The 24,752-nt window shown below is 42.4% G+C and overlaps 3 protein-coding genes across 3 annotated transcripts in view; 2 read left to right on the top strand and 1 right to left on the bottom strand.

Annotated features, from left to right (window-relative positions):
- Positions 1 to 2,233: 2,233 nt before the first annotated feature.
- SFRP4 (secreted frizzled related protein 4) lies at positions 2,234 to 11,150 on the top strand (the record flags this gene model as incomplete). Its single annotated transcript, XM_079711579.1, has 6 exons — positions 2,234 to 2,678; positions 3,980 to 4,060; positions 4,158 to 4,223; positions 6,142 to 6,340; positions 8,959 to 9,022; positions 10,965 to 11,150. The coding sequence occupies 6 exons, from the start codon at positions 2,234 to 2,236 to the stop codon at positions 11,148 to 11,150; spliced, it is 1,041 nt and encodes a 346-aa protein (XP_079567705.1).
- Positions 11,151 to 13,981: 2,831 nt separating this feature from the next.
- The window catches only part of PNPLA8 (patatin like domain 8, phospholipase A2), a 137,858-nt gene continuing 127,087 nt past the window's right edge, over positions 13,982 to 24,752 (top strand). The window contains exon 1 of the mRNA XM_079711720.1: positions 13,982 to 14,299. The gene's annotated coding sequence lies outside the window, so the exon portion shown is untranslated. The remainder of the gene's footprint in view (positions 14,300 to 24,752) is intronic.
- The window catches only part of NME8 (NME/NM23 family member 8), a gene marked incomplete at both ends in the record, with an annotated part of 36,622 nt that continues 33,818 nt past the window's right edge, over positions 21,949 to 24,752 (bottom strand). The window contains 3 exons of the mRNA XM_079711448.1: positions 21,949 to 22,186; positions 22,953 to 23,097; positions 23,644 to 23,795. Of these exons, the coding sequence (XP_079567574.1) occupies positions 21,949 to 22,186; positions 22,953 to 23,097; positions 23,644 to 23,795 (535 nt within the window). The remainder of the gene's footprint in view (positions 22,187 to 22,952; positions 23,098 to 23,643; positions 23,796 to 24,752) is intronic.

The following is a 24,752-nucleotide window of genomic DNA, read 5'->3' as shown; positions in this document are numbered from 1 at the left end:
AGGCTGGTTGACAGACTCTCCGGATGAATCCCTCAACACTGCCACCCTCTCCTAGAAACACTAAGGCCAGACTACCAACAGGCCTAGTGGGGTAAGCAAAGAGCTTTATGGAGAAGGGTTCTTAACTTCTCCTCTCCCTTTCTTAAAGGACATGCCATCTGCGAACATCAGGGAAGCACCTGAAATGTCGCGATTTGGTACCTGCATAGCTAAACTAATGCAGCAGGTTCAAACTGGCTGCAGAAGTTTGAGTCCTCCCCAGGTTTGCCCTCCTCAACTAACTCCAGGAAAAGGACAGGGAGTCCAGCTCTTTCTCAAAACTGTATCTTCTTCCCTGGTAGGAACTTGGGCTGAAAATCTTTCTCACTAAGCCAGGCATTTATACCTACTGGAGTTTACTGCTGAAAATGGCTTGAGCTCTCATCTGGGCTATCCCCCTCGCTTGATATTTCACTAGCCTGCGTTGGCATTTCTGAAGCTTGAGATCTGTTCTACAGAAAACTGGAATACCTCTCTAGATTGGCCTGCCTGTATTTGGTCACCCTGGCCTTCCCACAAAATAGAATTGGACTCCTCGGGTGAATACTGAAATGTATTTTTCTCGTTTACCCTTTCAACCTACCATGTTTGATTCATGTTCCTGGGGGAAAAAAATAAGATCATGCATTTAAAGCATTTAGCACTACCCTGAGCCCATTGTACATGCTCAGTAAATGTCAGTTGTGCTTTTCCTTTCTTGGGCTATTTTCATCCTCAGTCCTGATCAGGGTCAAAACTAAACTAACTTTGTGGATCTAAGCTTTAGAGACAAAAAAAATCTGTCTGCCTCAAGTTCAGATTTCCAATTAAACCATGTTTTTAAAGATTAACATTCAGATAACATGTTTTCATATTCTAATGCCCTAAGAAAATATCATATACCAGAAATCTTACTGCCTGAAGATTGATGTACACTTGGAACAATAAAGCCTCCCTTTTCTGTGGATAGCTGAGCCAGCAGTGGATTCTACTACCTCTTTCTAATAAAAATAAAAGAGAAAACAAAACATACATCATTGTTCTCCATGGTACACAGCTCCTTACTTCATTTAAATAACAGTTTCCAAGCAAATCAAAAATCAAGATGTTAGACTGCTGCGTTGGAAATCACTTGGCATGAAGGAGGAAAAAAAATCTTTCAAATTGTGGTATCCAAAGTCTTCTTTGTTTTCTGCTTTCATTCACGTTGGAGAGAAGAATAGGGAGTCAGGAGAAGGAAAAGGGGATGTTGGTGGATGGAAGACGTTCTCAAACTGGAAGATGCTATTACACCTTCAGGCAGTTCTGTTCCTGGAGCAGGTACAGATCAGAGGCCATTCTGGAAAAACTTGAGCCCAAAGTAACGTCTACTAGCCACAATAATAACAACAAAAACAAATTCCATACAACTCGCGGCTGGGAGGGGGGCGTCCTTCCCTTTGCAACTGCACTCTCCCCGTCCCACACAGTAGTCTCACCGCTCAGCGCTTCTCATGCCCCCTACTGGAGAAGGTAAGCATGTTTCAGAGTTAAAGAGCAGCAGAAGTTCCCATTTCCCTCCACCTCTACAGTTGGGGAACCCATAAGGCAGAGGGCGCAAAGTTCAGCTTTGACTCGAAAGGCGGTCCCTCCCTCTCTTGAAATCCTCTCTTGCACCTTCTTGGATCCGGTGTCCAAAACGACTGCCAGAGGCTCTTTTTCTTGGTCTGGAGAAAAAGGACTGGCCAGACTAAAAAGGACGGACTTTGGGGGAATGCAGGATTCCAGCCCTGGGCTGCGGCCCGGAGGAGATGATGTCACCACCTCTGCGAGAGAGGGCCGAGGGTGGGGCGGCCGAGGGGGAGCCCGCGCCGCGCCTGCAGCTGCCAAGGGAGCGTTCCCGAGCCCACGTCAGGGGAGATGTCGGGATAAATAGGTCCCGCAATGGCCGGGGCTGGCTGCGCTCGGAGCTGCCGGGCCGGGGACTGGAGCTACCAGGGCGGATTCACGCCCCGGAGGCTGAGGGCTGGTGCTGCTCGTGCTGCGCGCGCCGGACGGCGTATACTCCCAGCCGGCCCCCGCGGCCCAGCGTTGCTGCCCACGGGAGTTTGGGACGAGCACATCCCCTGTACCCTAAAGGACTTCCTCCTTCGGGAAGGGAGAGAGAAAGCCTAGGGGGACGGGGAGAGAAGGGCCCATTCTGCCTGTCGGGGTGGCGGCGCGGGAGAGCAGTGCCATGCTTCTCTCCATCCTGACCGCGCTCTGCCTGTGGCTGCGCCTGGCGCTGGGCGTGCGCGGCGCGCCGTGCGAGGCGGTGCGCATCCCCATGTGCCGGCACATGCCCTGGAACATCACGCGGATGCCCAACCACCTGCACCACAGCACGCAGGAGAACGCCATCCTGGCCATCGAGCAGTACGAGGAGCTGGTGGACGTGAACTGCAGCGCCGTGCTGCGCTTCTTCCTCTGCGCCATGTACGCGCCCATCTGCACGCTGGAGTTCCTGCACGACCCCATCAAGCCGTGCAAGTCGGTGTGCCAGCGCGCGCGTGACGACTGCGAGCCCCTCATGAAGATGTACAACCACAGCTGGCCCGAGAGCCTGGCCTGCGACGAGCTGCCTGTCTACGACCGGGGCGTGTGCATCTCGCCCGAGGCCATCGTCACCGACCTCCCGGAGGGTGAGGCCCGGGGAAGGACCGAGGGGGGTGACGAGGCACCCTGGGCTGTCGCTGCCACGTGAGAACCCGACGGCCACACCTACAGCTGCCAGCGGGTGGTCGAGCATCCCCCCATTCCACTTAGGAGAGCTGGAGGAGGTGGGAAGGGCTGTGACTTGACATCGGGAAAAGTTTGCTTTCTCTACTGGAGTTTTGGGAGCTAAGGAGCACCATGTCCCATAAGGAGGGGCGGGCGATTTTTGCTTAGATAGGGGACCATTGGGGACATTTTCCTTTAGAGTAATAAAATAAGATAGTAGCAGTAGTAAACAAGTGTATAGGGGTTAAAGTGGATCTGAGCCAGCTTTAAGTACTTCACATGTATCATTTAATTATTAAAATATTCCCACCAGGATTCTTCATTTAATGTTAGCTCTTGAAAACTCTTCTGAGAAAACAGTACTAGTTCTCACTCCCCACCGGGAGTGCAGTTTGTAAATTTAGTTGCCCTGGAAAACTGTGACGTCTGTTTCATGGTCTTTGACCCAGAGCCAACCTCTGTGGCATTAATCAACTCGAGCTCAACCACCACTTCCTTCTTTTCTCTTTGGTCTTTTTTCCTGCTTTTCTAGGAAGAAGGAGCAGGTTTAAATCCACTTCTTGAAATAAAATCTAAGTATATTTTTGCCTCCTTTTATGCCTAACCCAGGTTGCTGCACATTTAAAGAAACTATGGTGTTGCTTTAGTGTAGTTTCTGAAGTTATACCTCAGAGCATTGCCCAAAACGTGGAGGAGAAGAAGTAAAGTGAAGAGGAAAAATCGAAACTCCTCTCTAATTCAGAGTTTTAGAAAAAAACATATTCATTGCTTAAATTATAGAAATGATACAGGGCTATGCTTGTTTGGGGTACCTATGGACTGTTTCTGCAAAATGTGAGGTGGGGATTTGGAAATATTTGGGTTATTCTGATTAGTGTAAACTGTCAACTTGAAAAATCAACATTTTAAAATAGGTTTGGGACAGAATGCTGTAATTTATCTAGGTTGACTGTATGTATCAGCCCGTTTAAATGGACGTGCCTTCACATCAGTTCTGGATAAGCAGTCCCAGCCAAAAGTCTTCTTTCCTAAGCCCAGAGAGTCTATATGAAAGAAGTAGTTGACAATCACATACAATTTTTACCATTCAGGATTTGTGTGTGTGTGTGTGTGTGTGTGTGCACTGCTGTGTTAGTCAGTGTCTCCAGATGATTCCTTATTCCAGCTGGGTGAACAGACGAAATCACTGACCACACCCATATGGCCCCTGTGTGTGTTTCAGATGTTAAGTGGATAGACATCACTCCAGACATGATGGTACAGGAAAGGCCTCTTGACATTGACTGTAAACGCCTAAGCCCTGGTGAGTTCTTTATCCTCAAGGCTCCCTCTCTTTCTTCTCCCCAGAGTGATTCCTGAATCTTTTTTTCAATATTTGGTCTCTCTTTTGTCTTCTTTAGACCGGTGCAAGTGCAAAAAGGTGAAGCCGACCCTGGCGACTTATCTGAGCAAAAACTACAGTTATGGTAAATCATCTGCTGAAACCATTGGGTTGGGACTTGGCACATGACAAAGCCAGGTCTGCTAGTCAGAAGTGAAGAAGAGGGATTTTTCTAGTTAATCATGTGGGTTCTAGGTGGCACAATAACAACTGTAAAAACGTCTTGCTTTTCTGGGTAAAGTACCCAGGTGAGAACAGTGGTGTGGATCAGTGTGACTCCTCATCTTACATGTCCTGGTGAGAAGTGCTGTCAGCCAGGATAGCACCTTACTTTTCTCAAGATTTCTCTGCTGCAGGAAGGATGAGTGAGGATCCATGGATTTGACTTGAGGCCCAGAGACCCAGGAATTAAGATCTGCACATGTATCTTTTTACCTATAAATAGCTACAAATATTAAACACCTTAAAGAAATTGTGGGAATATGTTAATCACAAGACCCTGTGGCTGTAAGTATTGGCATAGCTTAAATGCCTTCTTCTCTTATTTGAAAGACCCAGACAGCAGTTTCTTCAGAGAATAAGTCAATCATGCTACTTTGAATGTTTCCAGCAAATTTAATTCTGCTATCATCATTTGAAAGTAAATTTAATTAAAAATGTGTTCCTTTAAAATATCTTTTTGGGCTATTTTCTGGGTTTTTTTTTTGCATTTCTTAAATTATTTCTACTGAAATAACAGAAACTGTTTGGAGAAAACTGTTCATTTTATTTGCTAACTTAGCTTTCCATATTTCAAACTGAAATTTTATATCATAAGAACCTTTATATTATACAACCCACATAAAAGCAGGAAGATCATGGCACTATAAAAGTCTGAAAAAATAACCTCTTATTTAGGTTGTCGGATTTTAGAATCACACATAGCCGAAGTGCATAATTCAACCAAAAAAAAAGTACACTATCTTTTCTAGTAGCTTTTTGTTGTTGTTATTTTAAGGCTGTTCTATGTAGATATCATCTTAATCTGATCCACAAAGTCCCTCATCTGACACTATCCAGCCTTAGTTACTTAGTTGTCCAGTCTGAGTTTCACTGTCATGCTGTTCTCTGGGGCATCATTGCCTCAGAACCACTTTGATAATGAAACCATTTTCTATTTACATTCTTTAGCTCCTTCATAAACCAGCTTCCTAGGATGGAACCCAAGACAGAGCCACCCTCAGCTGATTACAACTCCACTGCAGGCAGTAATAGCAAGGGACCAAAAGAGTCAGGATTGCAAGCAGGATCAGAGACAGTGATATTACCAGCCATCTCTAATAACAGTTCTACCTCTACTCACCAAGGACCCTGATTGGGCAGTCTGGGAAATGAAAGGATTGAGAACAGTAGTCTTCAGAGACTCCTTCTGGTGCAAAAATGTTATGACTGTAATAACGTCCTCTGGAGCAGAGTGAGTTCAAGCAGCAGATGGGTGATTGAACCATACAAACTTTCAGGTGGCTGCTGAATCTGAGAATATATGATTCTCACTTCAAATCATTACAAGACAGAGTAGAAGCAAGTATTGTTTCTATAAAATTTTATCGACATTCTATGGAACTAAATTTCCTGATATGTTTCTGGCCCCCCAAAAACCCCTAATCATAGAATTGTAGAATTTTAGGGCTGAGAAGGATCCATGGGATTCTCTTTTCAAACCCTATCTGTGGTCCATTGTGGAGCAGTCACTGACCCAAAGACAGATCCCAGACTAAGCCTGCTTGTGAATTTACTTTTCCATGTTGCAGCATGATTCAGAACTTTTAAGACATTGTTGACAATACGCGAGGCCTTACATTTAGCACATGATTGTGTGGGCTTTTTTGCCTGCATTCGGGCAGCTTGGACATGACCATAATTACAGGAGTGATTCTTTAAGAGAGACTCAGGAGTTGGCAGGAGTAAACCATCCATATTTTTCTCCAAAGCTTCAATAACACATATCGATTTTTCAATTGCAGTCATCCATGCCAAAATAAAAGCTGTGCAGAGGAGTGGCTGTAATGAAGTAACTACAGTGGTGGATGTGAAAGAGATCTTCAAGTCCTCATCACCCATCCCTCGAACTCAAGTCCCACTCATTACGAATTCTTCCTGCCAGTGTCCTCACATCCTGCCCCACCAAGACGTTCTCATCATGTGTTATGAGTGGCGCTCACGGTAGGCACAGAGGGGCAGAGAACAATTACACGCTGCCTAGGAAAAACATAAAATTCCACTTAATCGTGGTTTAAAAAGAAAAAAAAAAACGGCGCTAGCTTTTTGAAAAATCAGTTTTAATAGATACCTTGGTTAGGATATCGTATCTCCTAAATATCGATGAATTCTTCATAGAATTAAGGAAAAATGGAAATATGAGTATTTGAGTGGACTCTTTAAAAGTCAATTTCAGAATTCATTACCTGATTTCAAAAACTGATAGACAAATATATTACTTTGAGTAAAACCAGTTCTTTTCAAATCAATCTTAGTCTGGCAAATACTGAATTTTTTTAAGGTCTCTTTAATAACTTACAAATCAAAGAAAAATGGCCATTTGAGACTACACTTCCACACATTTTCTTTACACTGAATTTACAACATTTGTTGGTTGGAGTGTTACATACACACACGTATACACACGTGCACACTCACACACATCTAGTATACGCGTATCTCTAGCTGAAGGTGTGTCTCCCCACACATCTTTCCTTAGCATCTTTTTATTTATCCTTATAATATAACAAGTCCTTAAAATATAAAAATCAAACACTTCAGTGCAGGTTCCAGACTGAGTCCCATAACTTGCTGCAATCTATTTCTCCAGCAGAACTACTCATTTTTACATAAAAAGTCTTCCCTTTGATTCTCTGCCATTAATAATACTCACCTGTTTCTTCTGGATACAGATCAAGATTCTATTTCTCAAAAACACAAAAACAAAAAAACACCTTTTGAAACTGACTTCACTTGAATACTTTCTTGTTTTGGAGTCTATCAGTACCTAGTACCCTCCTCAAAATCCCTTGCGTTCTTGGTTTTAAAGCTGTTTTGCTGCTTTTATCTTGTCTTTCTAAAGACATTGAGTGAATGAATGTTGAATGAATATTTCTGGGCTGGTCTCCTGTATGGCTTTTGCATCTGCTCCAGTACTAGAAGCAGTTCTGGGGATGTGCCAGGTCGCTGCACAGGTGAATGGATTATACATGAGTTAAATAACAGCCTTCGTGTCATTTTCCCATTAATTTATAGACAGTGTAATTCTGATCAAAATCCTAGTAAAAATTTTATGGATGATTGAGATTTATGTCTTCACAAATAATGCTAATGATCATTTGGAAGAATAAACTGGTAAGGGCATGTAAAGGAGTTTCTGAAAATAAGAGGGGTGAGAGGAAATGTGCCTTATAAGACAAGCAAGACTAAAGCTACTTCAAACCATGCAGAGCAACAGTAGATGTGTAGATAAATAAAGTAGAGGAAAAAGTCTTGCAACAGATTATAATTCATACAAGAACTTGTATCATGAAGGAAATATGGCAAATCAATAGAAATGAAACTATTATTTACTAAATGTTGCAAATAGCTTTACTTGGAAAAATAGTATGCATTTTCACTTTGTACTCTAAAATAAATTTCAAATGGGTTAAAGAGGTAACTATTTTAAAAACCTAATCAAAAAGGATAAAGTTCGGTAAATAAATGTGTGCTATCTGAAAAGCAAAGTGGTTTGTAAACACAAAAGTAATGTAAGAAATTACGAGGGAAAATGTCAATGCACATATTTGATGACACTACTGTGTACATAAAAATCAAAAATAAAGGGGCTTCCCTGGTGGCGCAGTGGTTGAGAGTCCGCCTGCCGATGCAGCGGACACGGGTTCGTGCCCCGGTCCGGGAAGATCCCACATGCTGCGGAGGGGCCGGGCCCGTGAGCCATGGCCGCTGAGCCTGCGCGTCCGGAGCCTGTGCTCCGCAACGGGAGAGACCACAACAGTGAGAGGCCCGCGTACTGCAAAAAATAATAATAATAATAAAAATAAAAAGAGAAAGACAAAAAAGTACTTGCAACAGGTATGACAAAAGAATAGTAATCTTACTCTATAAAAAGTTCATATAAATTAATATTTAAAACATTAAGACTACAATATAGAAATACACGTACATTTGTAAATCTATACAAAGTTGCAGAAGTACAAATAGTAAATAAACATTAAAATATTTATCTCCTAATTCTGCAACCCAAATAAAAACAAGATTCCATTTTTACCTAGTCTTAGTGTAGGTGAATTAAATGAAAGTTCAGCCATTTTGAAAATAATTTAGCACTATGCATTGAAAGCCTTAAGAAAAAAATACATACTCTGACCCAGATTTCTACTTTCGGAAATCTATCTTAAGGATATAACTAGCCAGTGCACACTAGCGATATTCAATGCAATGCTAATAATAATAGCTAAGCAAAAGAGGAGGTTCAACAGTAGAGAAATAGTTAAATATATTATGGTTATCCATAGTTATAATTTATATGGTTATGAAACTTATATTTTTTGAATTATTCAATTATATCAGAAAATGCATACAATGCTAAAAGGAAATATGCAGTGTGATCTAAATATACAGTGTGATCTAAAAATATATATAGGTACAAGGAAGAATGAATTGAAATATCAATAAAATATAAATGGGGAATTGTGGGGTTAACAGTGAAGAATTTTGTTTTTTACAATTTTTTGTATTTTTGAACTTCTTACTTTCATAATAAGAATTGCTTATTAAAATAAATTACTTTTTTTCAGGATGATGCTTCTTGAAAATTGTTTAGTTGAAAAATGGAGAGATCAACTTAGTAAAAGATCCATAGTAAGTATAATTAGCAATACTAGGAATATGGATTTGAATGCATGTAAAGAAATTCTATAGAATTTGGGAATTCTTCACATTCTTTCATCTCCAGGCTATCATAGGAGCCAACAATAGCAGCAGTATTTGTCTTTTGAATAGGTAGTTAAGAGAATAATTTTTCTCACTTGGAGTTTCTATCATAAATTTCTCTTTAGCTTCAAAGGTGAGTTGGTTGAATTCAATACTGATCTACTGGTTATTTCCAGATTAAATTCGTTTTTTGGTTGTTTTAGCAAACAGTCAAGTGCTCGAACAGAATTAATATCCAGTGGGATTAATACAGACATATACATGTAGGGGTGTGAATACCTAGTTTTAAAAATCACCCTATCACTCTATAAAGCAGAATCTTTCCCTGTATTTAAAATAATTTTAAGACTTTTGTCAAAATAAATCATATACACAAAGTAATACTTTTGTGGCCAGACCCATAATTTTAGTAGTAACATCATAGAAATATTGGCAACTCAGAGGAGATAGAATAATTTTTTGCCCAGACATGTGAAATCATTCCAGAACTAAATAAATCAGGTCATTGGTATGGAATTTTTGAAGTATCCCTTCTCCTGAAAATACGTTTAGATATATGCAGGAGAATTTGTGTTTCCACATTCACAAAAGATACTGCCTGTGCTCTCTTAGTTTGCAGGAATAAAAATTCCTGGGCAAGGGGAGAGTGTATATTAATACTGATTTTTGGAGAAGGTAGTTTCAACACAGCCTCTCCTACTGAGTGCATTTCTGAGTAACAGACCAAAACACTGCTCTTGTATCTGAGCTAAACATTCATGAGCTGCTCAGGAGCACGCTTGGTCTTACTGGACAGAAAATTCTAGCAAGATTGGTTATCTGGTTCCCAAAACTGCAGTAGATTAGATGACTCAATCTAGAAGGCAAGGCTACCATAAAAACCTGACATTGTTGAGAGGAAAGAAAGCTTTCAGGAATCATAGCTGTTTGGGTCATTCACGTTGACAGCAAATACTCCAACTTAAGAATATGAAAATATAATCATGTAATAACAATATACAATAATGAGTTTATTATTTTAGAACAGACTAGAGTTGTGCCCTAGGAGGGTGGGGACAGTGTTTTTCATTTCACTGCATTACCACTGCCTGGCCTATGGTCATGTTCAAATATTTTGCTAATTGAAATATACTCTAACAAAGTAGGGACTTATGTGTTATAATGAAAAGTAATGTCTATTCAAGTGGACTCACTTTTTCATTTTTTTCTTACACATTTTCATATTTAAAGAGTAAATCCTTTTCTATCAAGGAGACTTGAATATCTAGAATGACTCATTTCTCATTGGCTCTGGGTAGCTAACACTTAAGTGGATTACTGGATGTGGGTGGCGCTTCTACCTTGCTTTGGATGAAAGAGTTAGGTGAACCCATAAGTGTGATAAGAAACCCTGACTTTCTAGTGAAGCTGGAAAAATTTCTGCTTTTAGCCTTGGTAAAACGTTTTTAGAAGGCTTTGCTGTATAGGAAAGTTGCATTAGAGGGCCTATGGGAAAAATTGCATGAGCTAGGGCCTTGGGCTCTGGAGTCAGACTGGTGAATTTGAATTCCAGCTCTGACATTTGTCGGCTGTGTGACTTTCTGCAAATAACATCACTGTGCTTGTTTCCGGGTCACGACAATGGTGTCCACCTAGAAGGGCTGTTGTTTCAACGAAATGATTGCTTGTCAAGATGTCACCATATACTCAGCACTTTCCAAAGCATCTGGTACAGGATACATGCTCACCATCGTAGGGTAGGGTAGCTATTATAATCTTGGATGTCTTGATGAATATATTACAGTGAAAGTCTGCATTATTTTGGATATTAGTTTAAGAGCATAAAGGGGTGAGATGTACTTGACAGTCATGTGTACACGTTGCCTCCCAGCAGTGGGAAGAGAGGCTGCAGGAACAGCAGAGGACAATCCAGGACAAGAAGCGCACAGCGGGGCGTACCAGTCGCAGTAACGCCCCGAAACCCAAGGGGAAGCCGCCTGCCCCCAAACCAGCCAGCCCCAAGAAGAACATTAAAGCTAGGAGTGCTCCAAAGAGAACAAACCCAAAACGAGTGTGAGCTAACTGCTTTCCAAAATGGGGACTTCCTCTCAGGGTGAGGCCAGGCATTACCCAGGCAGCCTGTAGAAGGCCATACACCCCTTGCCTTAACAACTGCAGTCCTTTTCATAGGCACATCTTGCAGCATTTTTCTTAATGATATGCTTCAATTTTTCTTTTTAAGTCACTACAAGCCATAGTGGTAGGTATGCCTTTTGGTATGGAAGGTATATGAAAGCTGGTCGAAAGAGCTTATTGAGTTGAGAATAAACCGTGTGCATACTCTGTGGGAGCTCCACATGGGGAAAGATGGTTTTGTTCTTACAATTTGACCTAATATGTGCATTGTAAAATAAATGCCATATTACAAACAAAACATCCAATTTTTTTTTACGATATGTTTTATTTCAGTTGGTTGTTAGGATGTTAGCGATTTTTAAAAATGTGATTGAAAATGTAATGTTTCTAAGGCGGAAATCAAGAGGAATGAATGTCTAAAAGATCTTATGTGTTTACTGTTTGCAGAAGAATTTTTGAGATGAAAGGGGATTTTTGAACAATCTAGAAAAGTAGGATATGGAACATTGTAATGAGTTTGGTTTTTGGTTTTTTGTTTTTACAAAGAAGCCTTTCTGCTCTGTTTTTAGCTAGAAGCTCTAAAAATGAAAACAATAGTATTGTTAAATAAATAAAAGGGAAAGGCAGACAGACAAAGTCTGGATCCTTGTTTTCTAGTTACCATGCCATGGTGGAGATGCTCTGATTTTATATGCACAATGTTCATCAGTTCCCTTTAAGTAGCACCAGAAACAGTTTGTTTCTCCTCTTATGATTTAGGTACCAATTAGTCAACCCCAAGCATCTTACATGGGTGTGGTGTTCATCTCACTTCCCAGGACATCCCAGGTATCTTGATGCCCAGTCTCTCTGCTGATTGCTGGTGCTCCCAAGGGTGCCTTGGGTCTGAGGTGGCAGCGTCAGGATCCAAAGCCCCTGGTCCTCAGCCTGCTATGGCACCCTTGCCACACACCAGCTCTGCACTTGGAAAAAGCAACTGTAATCACTTGTTCATCCAGCATTCAAGAATGTAGAGGAACAATCCGAAAGCTTAAGAGTAAAATCTCCTTTAGATGTACCATTGTCCCTGCTTCTCAGAGAAGGGGTAAGTTACAGGTTGCATTCACACACGATTTTTAAATTTCATCTCTGTAGCCATTAGGACACAGAAGTGAGGTGTGTGGGTAAGCCAGGGGAAAATGGAGAAATAGGGTTAATGAGGATGCTGGCAAGGGCACCCATAGGGCACCCATCTCCTCCTGAAAGTGTAACTTCACCTGCATCGTTACCCCAGGGCAGCAGAATTGAAGGAATCCAATAGATCCACCCACACAGGGGTATCAGTAAAATACTCCGTGTGTGTTTCTGTATAAAAGCCAAACCGCTTTGGCCCTTAAGGAAAGCCAGACAGGTGTTTGGCGTAGCATCTAAACTAAAGAAACCTAGGAAAGGCCATGAAAAGGCATTGGTACCCTAGCTTACCTCCTTAGCATAGTAGGAATCTGGGGAGGGGGGCGCGGGGAGGTGAGTTACAACTCTCAATGGAAATGAAGAAAAAACGCTTCTGTAAAACTTTTTTTTTAAGTGCAAAACGACATAATAAGAGTTTAGAGATGACTTTACAAACTTAAACACTGTTTCCTTTTAATATTTAACTGAAATCATATACTGCATATCACACAAAAACGTAATTAGGCACATTTATTAGTTTAATTGATAAAAGATTGAGGCCACTGTTTGGATATTTATTATTAAAAAGTTGAAAATGAACAGCAGCCCACACTGAGAGTAATATAACAAGCGTGGAAGTGGCTTTTGTGTGAGAGCCACGAATTTATTTTTCTCCCTTAAAATATTTTCTCCACCTAGATACATATGAGAGGTAAATATAAATATATGGAGAGGAAGGCTGTGGTACTATCTCCGAAATAGGTATTATTCGAGAGTTGGGTTACTGTAATCAGAAAAAAATAACAATTTTGCAATATGTTCATCAACAAATTTCATAATTGAGGACAACTAGAGGCATTTATTTTTAAAAATACTTTTGTTGGTCTTTCAATGATACAGTAAATATGTATTTTCTATAAAGCATTCAATAAATACATAAAATAAAAAAATAATGGAATTAAAATCCTACCTAATCCCACTCACCACTCTGCAGAGATAATCACTGTTAGTATTTTGGTATATAATTTTCCAGGTGTTTCCTCTGCATTTATATAAATACTCGCTCTGTACATCCATTCTTTTCCCGAGTTCTTGTATCATCTTTACGACTGTTACTCTGAACTCTTTCTCGGGTAGATTGCCTATCTCCACGTCACTTAGTTGTTCTTCTGGGCCTTTATCTTGTTCCTTTGGAACATATTCCTCTCATTTTTGTCTAAATTTCTATTTATATTTTTATGTATGTGGAAGGTTAGTTACGTTTCTTGACCTTGGAGAAGTGGCCCTCTGTCGGGGACGTCCTATGTGTCCCAGCGAGTACACTTCCCTCTTGTCGCCCAAGGTTCAGGGACCAACTGGTCCCAGGGTAGGTTCTGATCTGCGTTTTCAGACTCGATTCCGCAGGCTGCTGGATCGTGGCTTCTTCGCTTCTGGTGTCTGCCTCCTGCTAGTCTAAGTGGCTGGCGCAGACTTCCTGGTGGGTGGGGCGGTGCCTGCCCACAGGTGGGTCTTGGCCCTCTGGTGGGCAGGGCCATGCCTAGAGGTGGGTGTGGGCTCAGCCTGTGCGCTGATGGGTGGGGCTGCGTTCCCGCCCTGTTGCTTGTTTGGCCTGAGGCGCCCCAGCCCTGGAACCTGCAGGCCTTTGGGCAGGGCCGGCTCTTGGTGCCCACATGGCAGCCTCCAGGGACTTCCCTGGTGGTCCAGTGAATCAGACTCTGCACTTCCAACGCAGGGGGTGCGGGTCCTGGTCAGGGAACTAAGATCCCACATGCAGCACGGCAGGGCCAAAAAAAAAAAAAAAAAACCCAAACCAAAATGGCCGCCTCCAGGAGCGCTCACGCGGAGGACTATTTCCCCAGGACCTGCGCCTCCAGTACCCTTGCTCCCACAGTGAGCCACAGCCGACCCCCGCCTCCCCCGGAGACCCTCCAGGACCCGCAGGTAGGTGTGGCCCAGGCTTTGCTTTGCCCTGGGTCCCGGTGCACGTGAAACCTTGTGTGCGCCCTCCGTGAGTGGAGGAGTCTCTGTCCCTCCCCACGTCCTGCGTGGCTCCTGCACTCAAGTCCCACTGGCCTTCAAAGCCAAATGCTCTGGGGGCTCCTCCTCCCGAGGCCAGACCCCCAGGCTGGGGAGCCTGGCATGGGGCTCAGAGCTCTCACTCCTGTGGGAGAACTTCTGCGATGTAATTGTTCTCCAGTTTGTGGGTCGCCCAACTGGGGGTATGGGATTTGATTACATCGCGAGTGCGCCCCTCCTGCCATCTCGTTGCGCTTCTTGCTTGTGTCTTTCGATGTAGAATATCAGTTTTGGTAGGTTCCAGTCTTTGTTATCAATGATTGTTCGGCAGTTAGTTGCGATTCGGGTGGCTCGTGAGAGGGGGCGAGCCCACGGCCCCTCCGTTCCACCACCTTGTCCTCTTGATGAAGCCACTTGCTTCAGAAAACTCCCAATTCCTTCAAATTCCATCAGTTTGGTTACCAAATACTTTTCCCCTGGCTTCTGCTGGTTGCCAGCAATGCCGGGCATTCCTTGGCTTCAGGCAGGATAACTCCCATCTGTGCCTCAGCGGTCACATGGCGCTCCTCCGGGTATCTGTGTCCAAATTTCCCTCTTCCTGACGGTCCCTCCTCTCGCAGTCCACCATCTCCCTCTATGCGTTTATATAATGATAAAAAAAAAAAATTCGGAGCCTATTATACATACTGTTTCATAACCTTCAGTCGACCCTTTATATGAAGTAGCTCTCATGTCAGTAAAGCCCAGGCCAGCTTATTTATTATCATGGCCACGAGGTATTCCGTGGTGAGCATTACTCAACAGACCCTCATGTAATTAGGGATTTAGGTTGTTTCTTAACTGAATGTACTGAATAACTGAATAAACAGCTTGGTAGCTAATATCTATGCACATCCTTAATTAGTTCTGGGGGATAAGTTCATTTAAGTGGCATTGCTGGGCCAAGGAGTATGCCCAGGAAGGAAAGTTCTTGATCTTCTTGTCAGTAACCCTCCAGAATGCTTGGCCCATAGGTGTATCAAAGTGCTGATTTTCCAGCTCCTTACTAAAATTATCTTCTCCTTCTCGTAACTTTTATAAATTTTAGCTGGGAACTAGATGTCTCTTTTCATCTATGAACCCTCTGCTGGCAACATTCTCCACACTCCAGGCAGCTGGGGAATGAATGACTATTTTGTCAATAACTTGTGAGAATGGACTTTCGAATGTGGTTCCCAAGGCATTCCAGGGGAGGATAGATTTTTATGACCCAAATAATTTTCCACTGTTATTGAGTTCTCAGGACCAGGAAAAAAAATGAGGCCCAAAAGAATACAAGCCATAAATGCTTTCTTGTATTTTGTCTAATGAACATGTGTTGCTTTTATAATTAGAAGCTACTACAAACATATTATGAAAGAGAGAGAGAGAGAGAGAGAGAGATTGAATGTATCGATAGTATGGATTTAAGCCAGGTAGACATGCAGACATGAAAACTATTTTATTGCTTACATGTGTGTTAGTCTGGGTGCTCAGAGAAGCAGGCACCAAAATGGAATTAAATGAAATGTGGACCCTATTAGAGGAAACACCTGTGAGAGAGTGAGGCAGGAGGTGAACAGGGCTGGGAGAGCCATGACAGAGAGGGAAGAGGGACGGAAGGCTGGGGAGGAAGCCCTCCAGACTGCCTCAATGTCTAAGGAAGGTTTGGCAAGGCTACTGGGGAACTTGGACCCAAGCCAGCCATCAGGGAGTCCCTGGTCTCCAGGGACAGCTCTGCCTTCCTATCCTACAGATCTTCCAATATTTACTCTTCTACCTAAGAGAGGTCTCTTTCTACTAGAATGTAAGGAAACCATTTTTGAAAGGAAAGTTTTGAAAGAAACTGTGGTGTGTAATTTTGCCTTTACAATTTCAGGCAGTATATGCATAAGTCTAATATATCTAGTAGCAATATTTATACGAGAGTAGTTTTATAACTAGATAATTCTAAAACCTGTAGCTGTAATACCTAGATGAGAACCACTTTGTAATGGCAAGTTTGGATCACATTAGTGATATATTTTAGAGGGAAAAAGAACATACTTGATTAGCAATTAAATTTAGGTAAGAGGGAAGACTCAGAACCAGAGGGCTGATCTCAATTCTCAAAAAGTTGTAATAACATGAATAATAGGATGAGGTCTAAAAAACTGAAGTTAACCAAAAAATGGTATTATGAATAAAGTTCCATCATGGTATCAAGGGATATCTAAGATGCTGTTGTTGAATCAAACAGATGGGTGTTTAAAATTTATTAATATTTTTAGTCATCTAATGGCTTCAAATATTTATTGTCATTGAAATATTTCAGCAGCTGAAAATCACGTGAACCATTGCTTAGTAAACTTTCTTCCTTTCTGAAAAGCATTAAAAAAAACTGGCTTTGGAGGTCATCCAAAGTAGCTTCCAAGGGGTGAGCAACTTCAGACAGTACAGGCAAGCATCAGTGGCAGCAGATTTTTTTTTTTTGGCTGCATTGGGTCTTCGTTGCTGCGCGCGGGCTTTCTCTATTTGTGGCGAGCAGAGGCTACTCTTCGTTGCGGTGCACGGGCTTCTCATTGCGCTGGCTTCTAGTTGTGGAGCACAGGCCCTAGAGTGCACAGGCTTCAGTAGTTGCAGCTTGTGGGCTCAGTAGTTGTGGCGCACGGGCTTAGTTGCTCCGTGGCATGTGGGATCTTCCCGGACCAGGGATCGAACCCGTGTCCCCTGCATTGGCAGGCGGATTCTTAACCACTGCGCCACCAGGGAAGTCCCCAATAGCAGCAGATTAACTCCAGTGAAAAGAAAGGGCTCCAAGAGACTCCAGGAAGAGGGCCATAAAATAGAGCATAGCATATTTTAGGAAATCTGTCCATTTTCTGCAGAGCATCTGCTTACAGGGAACAGGATCCAGGGAGGGGATCCTGGAAAGTATTAGGCTCTAATCCAGAATGCTTCAGGTCTCCTGTCTTGGAAGGGGGCTAGAGGGGCCAAGTAGGGCAATCAGAGAAGCTCTGGCTTCAGGGTCAAGGTCCATGACTGAGCCAGTGCTGAAGGATGGAGACTGTTGTGTATGGTACAGTTCATGAAGATCAGACTCATCCCCAGCTGTGTCTGGCTGTTGGGATAGTGGTGCTTCCTTGCCTCACAGGCACACCATTGCCTGCCTCCTGAGCCAGTCCATGTATTTGGACCCATATCCCCACCTCATGCGCTTATCATGGTTACAAATCTCAGCCCAGTGCTTCAAGGCACGCCCACCAATTTTGCAGTCCTCAACTACCTCAGCCACAATGGCCAAGGATGTGTGTCTTCTGCCTAAAGTCCAGCTAAGATTCAAGATCACATCACTGAGCTGGAGCCCTGATAACTTTCTAGTCCTTTCTAACCTTTCTTCCTCTGGGGCAAGAAGATATTCCCAGATACCACCAACCCCAGCTCCCCAAATGCCTGCCTTGTGCTGCTGCATCCCACTTGCCAAATTTAATCCCCTCAAGACCAACACGGACACAAACTAAAGTTTAACTGAATATCTCTTTGGACATTGATTGTTAGTTTTCTGACTACTGAAAGCTAATTCTACAATCTGAAAGAAATAGCTTTTCCCTACGTCTTGCTTTTAAAATCTTCGTACAGCTACGTACACATAGACAACTGAGTGAATCATGCCATCTGCTGGTTATTAGGAGTTTTTGGCTTTAATGCTTTTGAAGTCCTGGACCACTCCTGAGGCAATAACAGTGTGTCACTTAACACAGTCATATTACGAATGCCCCAATACTACCCGGCGTGTCAAGCATCAGATAAGGGTATTCAATTTGAAGGAGTGAGGAAGGTGAAGGTTTTTACTATATTTATTTCTCTGCACAATCCAAAGAAACCCAATAATTAATTTACCCTAGTTTGAAAAAAAATGTATTCTAAAGGAAAAAATGAGAAATATACTTATGGATAATTCACATGCAATTAGATTTTGTATAAGTTACCAATACAGATGGGTATTCACAGGTGTGCTTTTCAAACCGTGCTGGAATACTAGAGTTTGGGAGTGAGTAATATATTATAAATACCAAATGATCAAGAGGTGACGTCAGCAAGATGGCAGAGTAGGAAGCCCTAGGCCATCCTCCCCCACAAACTCACCAGGTCAGCAAATATTCATGGACAGATTCCCTTGTGAGAAATCCAGAACCTAAGTGAAAAGCCCCTGCACTGTAGGTGACCATGAAACCAGACCCTCCCACCTCAGGCTTAAGGCACCCTTAGGAGTGCCACACAACCAGAAAGAGACCCCCTAACTCCAGGGGAGGGAAGGAGTTCGTTCACGTGTCCAGTGCTCCAGCTTTCCTGAGAGGGATCCCAGAGGATTAACTTCTGTCTTGTCAGCCTTGGAGTTGGATGGACCCACTGCAGCCTAACAACCTGGGGAGAACAGAGATGGCAGCTTAGGATGTCAAACATCAGAGGTCCCTCTTCCGCCCAGTGCAGAGAGAGCAGATGAAAAAGCAGAGGTCTGGAGAGAGGCCCCCCACCCCACATGGGCAGGAGGGCCATATGGGGTCTGGCTCTAACGACCTCTGCAGCCTCCCCATCAGAGGTACAGTGTCAGGACCTGCTTGTCCAGGCAGTTGCCTAGGTGGGTGGGGGTAGGACCTGGCCACACAGACCTAGAGGGCATGGATGCCTGCAGCCAGGTACCGGGTTGCAAACTGCACTGCCCACACCATGCAACTCTCAGCATCCAAGGAGCCCAGATCCCCACCCCTGTGTCTGGACTGTGTAGGCAGAGGCAGGGTCACAGGCATGGGTACCTAGGGGCCATACCGCTCTGCCAAGGTCAGCTCACTCCAAAAGAAAGGAACCTGTTTCCCTGAAGGTTTTAATTTTTATGAAGACCAGTTTATCTTTTTCCTTTGTTGCCTGTGCTTTTGGGGTCATATTTAAGAAACTATTGCCTAATCCAAGGTCTTACAGATTTTCCCGTTTTTTCTTGTAAGAGTTTTAGCTCTTAAATGTCAGTCTTTAATCCATTCTGAATTATTTTTTTGTATATAGTGTAAGGTCAGTGGTCCAAGTTCATTATTTTAAAGGATAGCTAGTTTTCCCAGTACTATTTACTGAAGAGACTATTCTCTTCTCACTGAATGACCTTGGCACCTTTGTCAAACACCAACTGACCATGGATATAAAAGTTTATTTATAGGTTCTCAGTTCTATTCCATTTGTTTATGTGTCTTTCCTTATGGCACTACCACACTGTTTTGGCCAGTGTCACTTTGTAATAAGTTTTTTTTTTTTTTTTTTTTTTTGTGGTATGCGGGCCTCTCACTGTTGTGGCCTCTCCCGTTGCGGAGCACAGGCTCCGGATGCGCAGGCTCAGCAGCCATGGCTCACGGGCCCAGCCGCTCCGCGGCATATGGGATCCTCCCAGACCGGGGCACGAACCCGTATCCCCTGCATCGGCAGGCGGACTCTCAACCACTGCGCCACCAGGGAGGCCCTGTAATAAGTTTTGAAATCAAGAAGTGAGAGTACTCCAACTTTGTTCTTTTTCAAGATTATTTTAGCTATTCTGAGTCCCTTGAAATTTGATATGAACTTTAGTATGGGTTTTTCCATTTCTGCAAAAAATACTGTTGGGATTTTTATAGAGATTGCATTGAATCTCTATATTAATTTGGGTAGCATTGTCATCTTAACAGTATTAAGTTTTCCAGTCCATGAACACAGGATGTCTTTCTACTTATGTGTGTTTTCTTTAGTTTCTTTCATCATTGCTTTATAAGTTTCAGTGTAAAAGTCATGCACTCGTACACGGATTAAGTTTACTCCTAAGTATTTTACTCTTTTGATGCTGTAGTAAATTGAATTGTTTTTTTAAATTAATTTTTATTGGAGTATAGTTGCTTTACAATGTTGTTAGTTTCTGCTGTGCAGCAAAATGAATCAACTATACATATACCTATATCCCCTCTTTTTTTGGATTTCCTTCCCATTTAGGTCACCACAGAGCACTGAGTAGAGTTCCCCCTGCTATACAGTAGGTTCTCATTAGTTTTATATATAGTATCAATAGTGTATATGTGTCAATCCCAATCTCCCAGTTCCTCCCTCCACCTTCCCCCTTGATATCCATACATTTGTTCTCTATGTCTGTGTCTGATTTTGAAAATCCTACCCATTTTTCAAGATCTATTCCATCCCTTACCTTCCCCAGCTCCTACCCATCAGACATACACCCATCAATTGAGCACTGAAATATACACTAATTCAAAATCCCCTGTATGATTCATAATGTTCCCCTCATCACAAAAGGGAGGGATATGTCAACATTAGATCTACACCATATTTCTAATAGATGCTATAAACAGAATATTGTTCTACTCACCCCCCCGTCATTCATCATTGACATGCTTAATAATGTACTGTCTGATGATAGTTATAATTAGATATTTTTCTCTGAGTTTTGTCTCCCCATTATATTTGCATTTCCCTGAAGGTAACAGCCTTCATGATTACGTATTAACCAAGAACCCACAGTTCAAGCAGACATACAATACATATTTTCCCAACATAAACGTTCAAGGGTTGTGCCATCATGCTTTGGTTTATAGCTGAGTCAGACTAATGGAATGAGCTGCAGTATGCCGGAATTTATTTTATGCGTCTAATATTTTGATACAATCTTCTTATACCTGGAGAAATCATAGCCTAAATGGTAATATTAGGAAACAGTGTGCTTGCTCGTCTCTCCCTGAGGAACCTGGCTGGGTGTGGAGGGCTTGCTCCACTTCACTTTGCTTCCTCATTGTGCTCTGGAGGCTGTCTCCATTTGGCTCCTCCAGGTGGGCACTCCACTCCACACGTGAAGAAGCTGTAGAGTCGTATTCACGTCAGCAGCCAGCGCCATATAGGTGTACATTCGTGAGCCTGCTCTTTGAACATAAAGGAGGAAAGCAGGTTTGATGGGAAAAGTCATCTGTCTTACACTCTATCTCCCACATTGCCCAGGATAGAAAAGTTTTTAAGTTTTCGATCAACAACTGAGCAGACTCAATCCACATACCTACTATGTTGCTACCTCTCCCCAGTAAGCACCTCTTTGTCAAGGAATAGAAATGATTGCCTTTTACTCGATACTTTCTAATATTATATTCTATTCCCTTATCATATAGCACCCAGCGGTAGTTAATAGGCTCCAAGTTTCCAGATACTTAGAGAATAGAGTTGAGGCTGCTGAATGAGACTTTGGCCATTCAGAGTGAAGAAGTGGAGGGAAATCAAGGAGAGAGACTGATGAGCCTGAGTCATGGCAGATGGCACAGAGAGCTCAAGACCAAGGCTTGCAAACCCATGGGTGTCTCACTTGCCCCACTGTCTCCCAGGTCCCTGGCATCTACAAGGCTTGGCTTTGAGGCTCCCAGGCTGCTATGGAACCGCAGAGTGTGTCTGGCAGGTGAGGTGTAATACAGGGATATGGAAAAAGGTGTGGTCTTTCCACGACAGCCTTGTCTTAGGCCCAGCCACTGTAATAAGAAAAGAAGATAGAGTAATGATTAAAGAGGTACTGTACTTTAGTTTTTCTCAGGGTTCTCAGCAACAAAGTCTTCAAACACTCTATTAATAGTCTCCGCTGCCTCCTGCATATTAGAAGCTCCATGGACAGCATTTTTCAAAATACTTCTTCCAAACTGGGCTCGGATAGAGTCTGGGGACAGAAGTCTTGCTTCCTCTGGGTCTGTGGGACCCATCAGTCGTCTCCAGTCTGAAATAGCATTCCACTTGGTCAGGATCATGACCAGAGATGGACCCCTGCAAACAACAATGCTTTCAGAAGACTTGGGCTATTGACAACTGTAGAGACTGCATACACAGCTAAAGACAGAATGCCACAGCTTCATCCAGAGAGCTCATCTTTATTCTTTGTCCTTGTCAGTGTGATTTTGTGCTTTCTTTTTCTTCTTTGTTTTTTTTTTTTAATTTTTTTTTTTTTTTTTTACTGCACCGTGCGTTTTGCAGGATCTTAGTTCCCCGACCAGGGATCAAACCTGTGCCCCCTGCAGTGGAAGCTGGGAGTCCTAACCATTGGACCACCTGAGAATTCCCTTGCAACAGGTTTTTGTGCTAGAAGAGTGTTGTAGTTTAATTGTAGGGATACATGCCAGGCACTATTCCAATTACTTTCAATGTAAATTACTTTCAGTATATGAAGTAGTTAGCCCTCACAATCATACCTGTGAGGTAGGTACTATTATCATCCCCATTTTATGGATAAGGAAACTAAGGCAAAGATTAAATATGTTGGCAAAGCAGGGGTTTCAAACCAGATAGCCTCTATATCTAATGTGAAAACCTAAAAAAAACAGAGAAAGGAAGGAAGGAGAGAGAGGAAAACAGAAGGAAAGAAGGAATTAGACAAAAAAAAAAAAAAAAAGAACTCCAAATACTACCAGGGTGTCTTTTCATGAATTGTATTAAAAATGCAATATTTTAATGAATTTTTGTATTTTTCAAAGTTTCTACAATGAACAACAGTTACCACTTTTATAAAGCAAAGACCTATATATCAGAAACTTACTCTGATAAAACTTCCAATACATCTTTATAAAAGTCTTTTCCTTTTATTTTAAAATAAACTTTGTCCGCTTCCTCTTCAGTTAGGAGCCTCTCCTTCATCTGTGTTATATCAAATCCAGCCTCTTTGATAAGCGTCAGGATATCCTCTAGGGAAAACAGATATTTGGTAGTCTCGGCAGACTGCCTCTACTTTTGCTCCATATTCAAGTGGATTGAAATAACTAAGGAAGGTCATACTGTTACTTGAATCCAGTGGTTTTAAAAAACCAAAACTATGCTAAACTAAACTGAAAAAGCACCAGCTGGACGTTCGGAAGAACTTCAGTATGTTAACGCAGATGTTCAGTCTCAGATGCATCTTTCCAGAATCCATCGGGGAGGAAATCTGCTCCTGGGCTAAAAGTGAACACGTGTTTTCATCCCTGTGCTGCAAATGCCAAGGAACTTCCTGCTGCATGTGGATTGAAAGGGCCAGCCGCTCTGAACTCTTATCCCTGAACCAGCAGGGCACCACTAAGGGAATTAAATGAAGTCAATCTGGTCAAAATCCCCCCAACAGCCTAAACTTGGAGCGCTACCTCGTGACAATGAAGGTGCTCATTGCTTTTATTCTTTCAACTTTACTGTAGTTTGCAAAATTTCACAAAATTTCAAGAAAAATGTATACATTGGCTCTATTTTTATATATTTACCTCTTTGCTCTTGTGTTACATGAGGTTTAATCAGTGCTGTAGTGTGTTGAGGAGGAAAGAAATATTGTATGTCCCTTTCGGCAGCTTCTAATGAATCACTTCCATACAACTGGTTGACAGGCAAACTCTCCATTGCAAATTGTGCGCATAAACTTTGAAAAAGAAGTCAAGTCAAAAACTTACAACATGACATATAATATAACACAACATAACACAATGTAAAACTATTCCTATTTGCATTGTGCAAACGGAAATAACTGCAGAGTGGCTTGGGGCATGCTACGTCCTTCCAGGGAGGAACAGTCATTAGGAAGAAAGGACATGAACATTCAATAATCATCATAGTGGAGACTGACAGCTGTGAAAGATGGAATGAACGCCCTGGTGCAGTGAAAAAGCACAGACTATGGAACCCTGGTGGCATCACTTGTTAGCTATGTGATACTGGGCAGTTAGTACCCTCCTCTGTGCTTTAGTTGTCTCAAACATAAACATGATAATAAACCCTGTTTTGGAAGGAGATCTTGAGGATGTAATCAGATGATGTATTTGAAATATATGGTACATATTAAGCTGTCAATAAATATTCCTTCCCCTCCTTTCATGACTAAATAATATCAAGCGCTAGAGAGAGATGACATTTGACCCTATACCAAAGATACCAAATTATAAATATTGAATCCAGGAGACACTGCAGTGGAACCCTCCAGGTAAGCAAAAGCAGCAATAAAAGAGGAGCGTACAGGATGGCTTTGTGGAGAGAGGCAGGAGTGACATTGATGGTAATGGACAATCCATGTTGGGGTAGACAGTTTATTCTGGTTCCATTTCTGTATGATAGATGAATACATAGCTCTAAAATCAGTTATCGTTCCTCAGTGTTTTTCAGTTGCCCCTTTTTCTTTCTGTCTCTCCATCTATTTATATTTCAGTAGAGGAGATACTTATTGCTCATTACATTTTTTGCCCTTTACACACAGTCCTAAGCAAGCGACCCACAAAATCCAGCCACAGTGAATAACCTCCATTCTTGTTAATAGGCTGACATCACTGGAAACTTGGCTTTCTGTCCTCAACTTAAAGACCCTCTTCTTGCCTCTCTGGTTTCA

This window comes from Hyperoodon ampullatus (genome assembly GCF_949752795.1).
Source record: "Hyperoodon ampullatus genome assembly, chromosome: 9".
NCBI lineage: Eukaryota > Metazoa > Chordata > Mammalia > Artiodactyla > Ziphiidae > Hyperoodon > Hyperoodon ampullatus.
The sequence above is the reverse complement of the archived record's forward strand: the minus strand, read 5'-3'. Positions and strand labels throughout refer to the sequence as shown.